Genomic DNA, 12,429 nt, shown 5'->3' on the forward strand with positions numbered 1-12,429 from the left:
AGCTCAATGTGAGAAACTGGTCTCTAAACTGATGTTGTTGTTTTAGTATCCAGACGGGACTCGTTCCTTTTCTAAAGTGTCGTTTGTTTCACTTTGGTTTCACTTTTGCTAAAATCTTTCAAATTGTTGATGAATTAATGAGCCGTTGTGGTCGTTATGACATAATTTACTGACCAGTAGTAAACTGGGTTTACTCCAGTCAAGGTACTGGTTCTGTACTGCAGGTTGTTTTAATGGTTTCCACCCAGTTTAAACAGTGAGAACTGGGAGTCTAACATCAAGGCAACGAGTTCAAAACCATTTCACTTTATTTTAACTGAAGATGTTTCCATGTTGTAGTTGAACAAACTTCAAATGTCTTTTAAATCTGATTTTTAATCAGCTGGATGTGAAGAAGATGAAGATTTTGCTTCTAAATCTTTTAATCGTCTTTCTCTACATGTTCTTCATGTTTAGCTTTTCAAAAATCTTTATTTTTCTTCCAACTTGTTTGGTTTTTATCTTTTTAAGATTTTTCTAGATTTCTTTAATATTTCTTTAACTTCTGTTGACATTTTTTTTCTTCATTTAGAAGTTTTTATTAAAGATTCATCCAGACTCTCATAAAGAGTCCTCTAAGAACCTCTTTAGGACCATCTCCATCTCCAGATGGTTTTCGTTGGTTTCTTTATATTTTAGATTAAAGCTCTTCAAGGTTCGTCTAGTTTGTTGCTGGAACAGAAAGTGACAGATGAGCTAAATGAAGTTAAATTAGATGAAATAAATCCGGGCTGATCAGTGGGGGGGGGACCTGAGAGCCGGATCAGGATCAGGATCAGGATCAGGATCAGGATCAGACTGGAAGAGTTCTTAAAACAGAACAAAACAACTTGGATCAACGTGTTTTTACTGTTTGACCTCCTGATCTGAATGAAGACAGAAACAGAAACATCCCATAATAAACACTCACAGATTTACACAGCAGGACCTTCAAAAGTCTTCAAATCAACCAATAATAAAACTGAACTGGAGTTTACGTTCTTCTCCAAAACGTCCTTAAATCCCCTCGAACATATATTTCTACGATAACATAATATCTCCTCCTCAGTCTGATCTATGTAGTAACATGTTGGAGACTCTGCAGCTCCTCTCGGCTCTACGGAGCTTTATAGTGAGTTTCAGCTCGTTGTTTATCTGGTTCACTCTCAGCGTCTCATAACGTCGTTTTCAGAGAAAAAGCTGTAAAAAGTTGCTGAACACGACCTGCTAACAGACACAGTTAGCTGTAGACTAGCTAGTTAAAGAGAGTCAGATATTTCCCTCAGGAGCTGCTAGAGAGCAGAAACAGCTAAAAGAGAAACACGACTCCACATGAATGTTGCTCCGTAAATAATCAGCTGTTTGCTAACAAGTTCAACATGTCAGCTTAAAGCTGATAATGTGACAGTGTTGTGTTCATTTTGACTGATATTGAACTTAATCTCACAGAGACACACACACTCACACAGGATGATAAACTGTGCAGTCAGTCATGAAACGAGGCAAACAAACAGCAGCTAAGCCGGCAGTAATGTGAACACAAAGACTTTATGTAACAGAGAGAGAAAGGCAGGGACTGAACTGAGAGGAGCATTATATTATTCCTCATGTTTCATTTTCTGATCAGCACAAAATTATATAATTGATGAAAGATAAAGCTCTCTGATGTTCCTGTAATGTCCCAGAATCCCTCAGATAGTCCAATCTGAAGCTCAGCGCAGTGAGCTGAGGAGAGGCACTGCAGGACAACATTCACACACTGCTAACAGCTAACAGCTAACAGCTAACAGCTAACAGCTGATCAACACTCACTAGTTCACTGCTAACAGCTGGAGAGTGAATGACACTCAGTTTTGTGTATAAAATAACCAACAAACTGTCGGCAGATTGTCTCATTTGGAGGCGTCTCGTCTTCGTCCTCTGTGTTCGTCTGACTCCAGATCTTCACATCAACATGTGGTCCCTTAAAAATCAGAACAATAATAAAGTTAAAGGGTTCATATTCTTCTTTTAGAGGTTTTCTGTTATTTATATCCTGTTCTGATATTGGATGTTAAACACGGTCAAAGTTCCAAAACTTGAGGTGAATGTTTGCAGAAATGCTGCCTGCAAGACAAAACTCAGGGCTTCAGGGCTGTGGGTTGCTAAGGTGGTTGCTACGGTGGTTGCTAAGGTGGTTGCTAAGGCTGTTGCTAAGGTGGTTGCTAAGGTGGTTGCTGAGGTGTTCGCTCAGGTGGTTGCTAAGGTGGTTGCTAAGGTGTTTCCATGTGTTGTTCAGCTCCAACATGTACAGATGGATTTGAGAAGTTGACATTTGGAGTAAAGAAGGAGAAAAAGAAGTGAAATCCTGCTACTATGGTTTGTTTACGTAGCCTCCGGAGCCGGAGGAAGCTTCCTGAAGCTGACCAATCAGAACAGAGTGGGCTCATCAGGAGGCGGGGCCTTAAAGAGACAGGAGCTAAAACGGCCTGTTTCAGACAGAGGCTGAACTGAGGGGCTGCATAAAGGACCAGTAGAAGATCAACAAGGAGTTTTTATTCCAGTAGAGCCCCAGAATATAAATATAGAGGCTGCAAATGTGCAGAATATGAGTCCTTTAAGGAGAAGCATCAGTCAATCCACTTTGAAATTAAAGAAAAAAGATGTTTCTCATAACTTGAGATCTTAAATCTTTTAATCTAAACGTTCAGGTTGTTTCAGATGGAAACAAACATGAATGTAGAAAACAGACTTTTAATCCCTTGTTTTGTTCCTGGAACTATTTGATTGAAATAAAAAACTATTTATCTTCTTCTTCTATCATCTTTAAAGGCTTTCAAAGGTCAAAGGTTCAGATGTTGGAAGTTTTGTCAGTTTTCTGTCATAAATCAGAAACAAACACTATTAATGAACAGTGTTGTTGCAGGTTTCATTATAAATCTGACCTAACGTCATGTTTAACATGACAGGTGATTGTCATAGTTACCGATGTTTACCTGAGCAGGTCAGCAGGGAGGAGAGCAGGCTGCAGCTTAGATTTGTTTCAAGGTTTTTTTTGTTTAGTTTTGTCTGTTTCATTAATACTTTTGTTAATAAAAACAGTTTTAACATCCCTTTAAAAGTTCCCGGAGCCAAATGACATCATCTGGGCTCCATACGGGGCGACAGTAACGTCCAGCATGTTGGACTCTTAGAAAACAAGAAGACGGATCAATAAGATCAATAACAGCAGAACAAGGTTTTTATGTGACGATGCGGCTCCGGGCAGGACGAGGAGGAGGTCGTTAGCTGCAGCCGTTACCACGGTTACAGATTACTACATCCAGTCTGTTGTGTTGTGAACAGATGGAGACGAACTGAACTCACACTTTACTCATCTTTAAACTGTGTGTGTGTGAGTGTGTGTGTGTGTGTGTGTGTGTACTTCTATCTTTGTGTGAACCAGTTACAGTTCATGGTTTATTATTTTTGGGGCTTTGAAACACACACACACACACACACACACACACAGACACACACACAGTCAGAATACAGTAACCTGCAAATAACACTTGATATCCTATTGTTATTTAAAATGGTAATATGTTGATATTAATGAGGTCATATGTTGATATTAATGAGGTAATAATGGTTATCTGGTTAATTAGCAGATAAACATGCTAAAATTCTTCCTCATGTTCCAAACATTGACTGTTGTTTTAAGGAAACTCTGTAACGCTGTGATTTGTTGCCTGGAAACACAAAATGACTCAAAACGAGTAATTAAGAGTCTAAATACTCGACATTGTGTTTGCAGTTTCCATGTTGTCAGCTGTTCACTGACCGACTGTTTCCTCCCGCAGACTCCCAGACTGAACACCTCTCCTCCTATCAGCTGACTGTCCCTCGACCAATAGGAGGCCGGCTGAGGAGGGACGTCCACGGCGAGCCGCCCAGTCAGGTACTGAGGTTTGGACTTCTGTCGTGTCTGTTTCTAGTTTCTCTCTTTTCCCTCCATCTGAGTTCCCTCCTCTCTCTCTCTCTCTCTCTCTCTCTCTCTCTCTCTCTCTCTCTGCGCTGTGTGACCTCTGACCTCAGGAAGTGCAAAGTCAGCACAGGATCAGCTGACCAGTCAGGTCCACTTCCTGTCTGTGTGACCTCACTCGACCCTTGCTGTGTCAGCAGCAGATTATCTCTCCTCACTGAGTCCACAACTGTTTGAACATGAAAAAAGAAAAAGATGCTTCCAGTGTATATTAATAGTGAGATGATGATGATGATGATGATGATGATGATACTAACAGACCTCAGATTAAACCAACCAGCTTCCATTCAAAAAGCCTCAACTTCTCTCTAAATAGAGTCAACATATGAATGATAAAAACATTTTAAAATACACAAACAGAAAACTGCTCGTTATAACTTCCTAAATGTATTTATTATTATTGCTCCGTTGATAAGATGTTTAGACTTACAGCAGCTTTGATGTCTGCTGTCTGGTCGTGTGATTGACAGCTGTGATGTGTCATGACACAATGAACAGCAGCCTGATTGATTCATGGTGGAAGGAAAGTGTTGTTATTGAAGTATTGATCAGATCAGATTATGTGTTCGTCATCTTGTCATATTTACTGGATTTACATGATTCTTCTGTTTACATCGTTATCTACTGATTTGATATAATAATAATAATAAACAAATAAATCATATATATATAAAGGGTAGAGATATGAAGGTATATTTTCAGGACACTTGTTTGATATCCCATCATAATCTGATTGATAAGTGACATGTTGTTGACTGTATGGACTGTAAATAGAAGTTATGATCTGGACAGTTTAGAATAAGTCTGAATAAGGTGAAGAGTTGTTGGTGATGATGGTAGATGAGCTTCAGCTACTATTTCAGTAAAAACTGTACATCATCACGTGTGCATTATGGGAAAGGACTCATACTTTAATAGAACTTAACTTTAATAAAAATAAAGATCAATCAGTGTGGTCTTTATATTTGATGAGAGACTCGATCCTCCTGAGGCGTGATGAGACCAGAGATGTTTTTGTTGCTCCGTCTTCCTCTTTGTGGGACTAACTTGACTTCATCCTGGGGCTAACTGGGCTAACTGGGCCCTGCTCCAGAGCCTAGTTAGCCCAGAGTTTGCAGGGTTATTCCCTGATTATTATTCCAGATTTCATCTTCAATTCTCTCCACTATAAGGTAGAGTAGCAGCAGTGGATAGCTCCTTGTGTTAGCCAACAGTTAGCTTGTTGTAGCAGCCTGAAGGACTCTTTATACATCCATGGAAGGACTGTTAAGGACTGTTGTTAAGCTAATGGGAGAAATTATCTGGACTGTGCAGTGCAGCAGCAGCAGGACGCCACCAGGGAGGCTGGAGAGAGAAACAACTGGAGAATTAACCAGGAGAGTTAGCTTGTTTGTCATTAATGCTAATGATATCAGACTGGTTAAGTAGCAGCCACAAAGTTCTGTTAACTAACAAACAAGATGACAAATGGATGTTATGACATGAATACTTCATCTCCATGATAGAAAGAAGAAGACATCAGATAACGTGAGTCAGATACAGCTTCTCTCTCTCTGTCTCTTTGGTCGCTAATTTCATCTCTGATGGTTAAATGTCTCTGTGGCTGTTGTGTGAATTTATCTCCTTAACAAGAATGCAGCAGAGATATATATATATATATATATAATGTGCTGTAGGTAGTTTGCTTGTTGAAGTTACAGTGAGCTGTCTTTTTAATTGAGTGGTTGTTCAGTCAACTGTTGATGTTGATGTGATTAGTGAATGAGTGCAGGAGGTCTGGCTGCTGCTTCTGACAGTTTCTTTAGTTGGTTTTTAAGCTGAGCCGTATATTTAGTAATAAGCTTAAAGTAACTAGAATAACAAGTGTTAACTAGTGGTGTAACGGATTGTAGTTGATCCATGATCCGTACGGATCGCCCCCCCCCCCCCCCCCATGGTTCAGCAGGCATATGAACTGCAGATTAATTGCAAAATTTAATGTCTCATTTAAGACAAAGTAAACAAACTGCTGTAAGTACAAGTCATGGGCAGACAGCGTGTCGCTAACAGGGATTTTGAAGGGTAACGATCAAACCAGCATCTAATGGGTTGAAGTGACATCTGAGTTGTTTACCTGCTGTTTAATGTGCTGCAGCTGAGCAGCTAATTAGCATCTAGCTGCTAACTGACGTTAGCGGTGAATGTTTGTTATCATCAAGTTTTGATGATGTGGACAGAAGCTGTTTCATTCACTGTTTAAAAGAGGAAGGTTTCATGCCTCATATTGCAATAACTGAGCATTGAATATTTTATATATTTTTTTTTATTTTATTTAAACATTGGACATCTTAAATGTTGTTTTCATTTAAGACCATGGGCAAAAGTTCCTTGCTGTTTCTGGCTGTCAGTGTGTTACAGAATAAATGGAAAACAAAGTTTTATTTGTCTCCCCCTTTTTTTTTGCTGATCCTAAAAATTATCTGATCCGTGACTCAAATCCGTGATACGATCCGAACCCCTAGTGTTAACATGTCAGCTTTGTAGACTATATTTTATATGTCGTGCACATAGATGAGAGTGTGTAAGTTATGTATTTGATACATGCATTAATACTTTCTGATGTGAACCTACACTTTTAGATCTGTGAATGTTTTTAGTGTTCAGTCTTTCTAGTATTCAGCACTGATCTGTTCCTGTATCACATTATAAGCTTTGTGCTACTTTATATATTTCTGTACACTAAGAAAATACACAGTAAATCATGTGATATGTTGTCTGTTTTTGATGAGATCATAAATTTGTTGTCACAATAGAACAATACTATAAATTTGAATTTAACTTTGTTGGTAAAATGACACATTTGATCCAGTCCATGGCTAAAATGAGCTCTTCTTTGTTTAGATGCTAAATGTCTTTAAAGAAGCAGCCTTTACACCACTCAAGCAAACCCCTCCGATTTCATCAGGTGGGACAATGATATAGTTTGATGCGGTTTGTTGGTTTTCCTCCCCAATTTTTTGAGTCACCAGCCGCCACTGGTTCAGGTCAAAGGTCAAACTCAGCCACATCTCAGTTTTCACTTTTTGCTTGTTTAAAAACTCTTGTGAGATTTTGCAGCGTGTTTGGATCACTGTCATGTTGGAAAACTCTTTCTTGAGACTGAAACATCGTCTCCTCGTGCAGCTCCGTGCAGCCACGTGGTCCCGGTCTGGTCCACAGTAAACATGCTGGACTCCATCTGATCCCAACTCAGTGACTTTAGTTTCATCTGAAGAAAGAACGCGCCGCCAGCGTTCATCAGGCTGCTTTTGTGAGCGGTAGTTTTCTTCTTGGACGTCGTCTGCAGCTTCCACAGATGATCAGCTGAGTCAGAAGCTGAGAAGGATCCTCCTTCACCTGCTGCAGCTGTGTGATGATGATCTTGTGCCTTCATCTTGTTCAGGCAGTTTCTCACCGTTATATTGAAGAAGATTTCATTATGGGGCCAAACATTTTAGATTTAGGACCCAGATTTGGCCTCCAGCCTGCTATTTACCCTCCAATGATCTCTACTGTTACACTGTACTACACACACAGCAGAGAGGACGACTGTGTCCACTGACATCACTTTTCCCACCCTTCCTCCCTCACACACACTCACACTCCCACACACACACACACACACACACACACACACACACTCACACAGACACACACACACACACACACACACACACACACACACACACAGACACACACAGACACACTCACACACACACACACACACACTCACACACACACACACTCACACACACACTCACACACACACACACAAAGTGTGAAAAAGTGTAAGAGACAGAGAGACAGAGAGAGAGAGAGAGAGAGAGAGAGAGAGTGGGCGCTAAAATGTTCAGCATGTTGATGTTGTGACATCATCACATCACAATGTTAGTGAGTTTACAGCAGCTGATAATAATGTAAATCCTGATGTCACATGACAACCTGTACAAGTACACACTGATACACATGATGTCATAAATAATAATACCAAACCACTACTGCAATACTTTAACTACATCAAGCTCATAATACTTATGTACTTTTACTGCAGTAAAGTATCGGAGTACTTCTTCCACCGCTGGTCACATGTTTGAGACTCAGTCGGGCGTCTTCCTGTGCAGACAGGAAGTTAGAAGACAAAACAACGCAGTCAGAGAACATTCTCGTTGAAATGCATTCTGGGTAGTGTTTTATTTTAAAGCTCTTTTAATTTGATACTAATTTCCGGAGTAATTTGCAGCTATTTAACAGTTAACAGAGAGGAAGCTGCAGTTTGGTACAAATGATAAGAAAAACAGAGAAAAGCTCCTGATGATATTTGGGTTTATATGAAGTTTTCATTTGTACAAATGAGACTTTTGTCAGTTTTTAACAGTTTTCAGTGTGAAGTTTTCTGTCAAACTATTTTTCAGCATATTAGTTTTTTTCAATAATTTCCTAAAAGTATGAGCTGTGTAACTGATCATTCTGAGTTTATGATGTATTTGAATTAAAACTACACTGAAAAACAATGAATATCTGTCAGTTAAGGACATGTGAGGTGTCTGATGTTCCTGTTTGTATCAAACAGCATCATCGTCCCAGTAAAACGTCCTCAACATTCACTGTAAACAGCTGCAGGTTGATCATTAACCTGTGAATGACTCCACTAACCAACCGTCTCTGTCTCCGTCTGCAGGTCTCATATATGATCAGCGTGGACGGACGTGATCATGTGGTTCACCTGGAGAGAAACCAGTAAGTTGTGATTGGAAGCTGTATTGATTACTGGGCTGAGGGTGTCATGTTGTTATCTGTAGACACTCACTGACATTTACAACTGTTCAGTGGGGAAGAAAAGAGAAAGTGCAAAGAATTATGGGAGAGTTTTGACCCTGATGTATGGAAGCCTATAGGGGACTTTATTAAAATGATCATGTAAACTTGTAGTTCCACTATAGCTTTATGATTTCACACATGTATATATATATATATATATATATATATATATATATATGTATATATATAACATATTCTGTCAGTCATCCTCCTTCATGAACATTTACTAGTTCTACCATCGACTGAGTGTAAATATGGAGGACATGACGGCTCCCAACTGGATACGGCGTCGGAGGCGGGGCCTGTTCATTCTATTAAAGTTGCTCAGTGGTGCATGAAGCCAAAAAAAGCCACTTCCTGAAAACATACTGTGCACGCCATACGGAGCACGCTCACCAGAAACCGAGACCACTGACTTCCTGTTTAGTCCTCTGGTTAACTTGAAATGGAGATAAAACGATTCAATCCTGACTTTACAGATGTGATCGGACCAAACGGAGCAAGTTCGTCACGTGACGTTGTAATTACACAGTTTGGCCACTATGTCTACTATGAATTGGCTTTAAAGCCCGACGCCGTTCCTGTATCCAGTTCTCTTTATACAACCATGACGACATCTGGATCGCCCCCTGGTGGCCGCTGCAGTATAGGTCACAAGCCCCGCCCCCCCTCGTGATGAGTTAGTTTTTAATTATTTATTTGACGATTTAAAAAGGGGGCGTGACGTCATGATTGACAGCTGTGACAGACGCTCTCAAACCTCCGTCAGACAGCGGGGGGGGCTGAGGGGGCGTGTCCCGCGGACCGTCATCCCGCTTCCCAATAAAAATGCAGATTGTAATATTGCATTATATTTTTGATTTTTACTCAAATAAAATAGATATGTGAGAAATTATGATGCTATCGTTGAATTACATTTTAATAAAGTCCCTTATAGGCTTCCATACTGTTGGCTGATCTGTAGTTAATAATTAATGTTAGTGTGCAGGATGAAGAATTAAGACACGTTATTATTTGGTCTGATGACATCATATCGGACGCTGCTGATTGGACAATCGGATCCATCAGTGAATGATAAAGAAAACACAGCTGATAATCTTGTTTTTACTGTTTGACATTTAATTCTCTGAAGGACGTTTATCTGTTTAAACGTCAGAGACAGTGAGTTCAGCTGAGTGTTACAGGATCAGAGTGTTTCCTGTTTCAGAAGGTTCTGATGTGATTCATGTTGACAGAAGAAGAAGAAACTCTCAGATTGTTGTATCTCCTCTCTGACGGTGTTCACGTCGACCTTGCTGATATTCAGCGGACTGATCAGCTTCTCTTTCTAAAGCAGGCCGTCTCCGTGACGACCTCCTGCTGCTCCTGGATGAAGCTTTTTACAGTTCGTCCAGGTTAATCTGGTTAATCTTCGTTAAAGCCGTCTGTCCTCACTAAAACTGCTCATTTCTCACCTCAAAGGGAGTTTTTCCAAAACGTTCTCCTGAGAGGATAAATCCTGTAGTTTCAGTGTGTACGAGAGAAACAAATGTGTTTATAAGCTGCGATCAGATAAATGTTTTATACTCATTGTCTGACAACGGAAACAGAAAAGTGTGTAAATGAGTGAACTAAATGTATGTTGTGTTTTATGAAAACAACCATTTTCAGTAAATCACCTTATAATTAGAGCTGCAACTAACGATTATTTTCATTATCAATTAATCTGACAATTATTTTCTCGATTAATTGTTTGATCTGTAAAATGTTTTTAAAAGTTGACAGTGATGTCTTCAGTTTATTAACAGTGTTAAATGTTAGATATTTAATTTACTTTCATATATGACAAAGAAAGACACATTTCAGAAGCTGGAACATTCAAATTTTGGGCACTTTTGCTTGAAAATTGAAGAAACGATTAATTATTAACCAAAAAGTTGTTGATTAATTTTTTGTCGATCTACTGATCAATCATTCAACTAAATGTTACTTTTAAGTTTGATGGTTTAGTTTGGACGTCTTGTTTAAAACCTGATCAGAACAGTAAGTTTGTGTTTCTAGCGTTGTGGTGACATAGTGACGCCTCTCAGGGCTGACTGGTGAATTACTGTAGCTGGAGAGCTAACTGCTGGCATGCTAACCAGCCAGGAACATGCTAACCAGCCAGGAACATGCTAATCAACCGGGAACACGCTAACCAACCAGGAGTGTGCTAGCCCGCCAGGAACATGCAAGCCTGCCAGGAACATGCAAGCCCGCCAGGAACATGCTAACCAGCCAGGAACATGCTAGCCAGCCAGGAACATGCTAATCAACCAGGAACATGCTAGCCAGCCAGGAACATGCAAGCCAGCCAGGAACATGCTAACCAGCCAGGAACATGCTAATCAACCAGGAACACGCTAACCAGCCAGGAACATGCTAACCAGCCAGGAACATGCTAACCAGCCAGGAACATGCAAGCCAGCCAGGAACATGCTAACCAGCCAGGAACATGCTAATCAACCAGGAACACGCTAACCAGCCAGGAACATGCTAACCAGCCAGGAACATGCTAATCAACCAGGAACACGCTAACCAGCCAGGAACATGCTAATCAACCAGGAACATGCTAGCATCGGCCTTCACAATCATGGTCACAATAGCTCTCCGACAGTGTTCCCAACTTAACAACTTTCTTGCTAGATTTGGTGACTTTTAACATCTTTTAAATCCACACAGTCATTTAAAAGTTTATATTTTATACTCCGACACAGAAGTTACAGTTTTTATGTGACACCTGCCGGCTGCTGCTGCTGGTCGATTAATAAAAAATCAATAAAAACACATGATGTTGTTTTCAGACTGCTGCTTCCTGCAGACTTCACTGTGTTCTCCTACAGTCAGAACGGATCCCTGCTGACATCCAGACCACCTGTCCAGGTAACACACACACACACACACACACACACACACAATCACACAGCAGGTTACCACATAAATATACTATGTTCATTATATATTTAACCATGTAAATGCAGGAAATAACATTAACATAGTTTCATTTGATTTATTTAAGGAACCTTGATGATTTTTATCTTTCACTGTAAACCAGAGCAGATAAACATGTTGTCTGACGTCTCCGCTTCACTGAGCCTGTTTAGTTTATTGAAACAAGATTTTTCCCAGCAAGAGGCATGATGGGAGTTTCCTCTGTGTGTGTGTGTGTGTGTGTGTGTGTGTGTGTGTGTGTGTGTGTGTGTAGTAATTGCGTTGATATTTCCTGTCTGCTGACCTGCTGCACTCTTCCCCTCTCTCTCTCTCTCTCTCTCTCTCTCTCTCTCTCTCTGTCTGTGTGTCTGCAGTGTCTGACAGATATTTGATATTTGATCAATCATTAATGATTGACAGCCTGTCGTTGCTGCTCGCTGTGCGTCTCATATTCAAACCACTTCATCAGCGTCATGTGACCAAAATACATAAACAAACTAACTGTGATTATCATAAAAACTGTTTATGTAAGAAAACAATTGTACGATTATATTATAGATTATGTCCTGTGTAATGTTATAAATAAATGTTATATACATGTAAATAAAGTAATAATAATATAA

At 39.9% G+C, this 12,429-nt stretch overlaps 1 protein-coding gene across 2 annotated transcripts in view; it reads left to right on the forward strand.

Annotated features, from left to right (window-relative positions):
• The window catches only part of adam9 (ADAM metallopeptidase domain 9), a 44,890-nt gene that overhangs the window by 7,028 nt on the left and 25,433 nt on the right, over positions 1-12,429 (forward strand). For both annotated transcript variants that reach the window (XM_044335080.1, XM_044335086.1), the window contains exons 2-4: positions 3,840-3,937; positions 8,718-8,776; positions 11,680-11,758. In XM_044335080.1, the coding sequence (XP_044191015.1) occupies positions 3,840-3,937; positions 8,718-8,776; positions 11,680-11,758 (236 nt within the window). The remainder of the gene's footprint in view (positions 1-3,839; positions 3,938-8,717; positions 8,777-11,679; positions 11,759-12,429) is intronic.

Source organism: Thunnus albacares, chromosome 2, assembly GCF_914725855.1.
Source record: "Thunnus albacares chromosome 2, fThuAlb1.1, whole genome shotgun sequence".
Taxonomy (NCBI): domain Eukaryota; kingdom Metazoa; phylum Chordata; class Actinopteri; order Scombriformes; family Scombridae; genus Thunnus; species Thunnus albacares.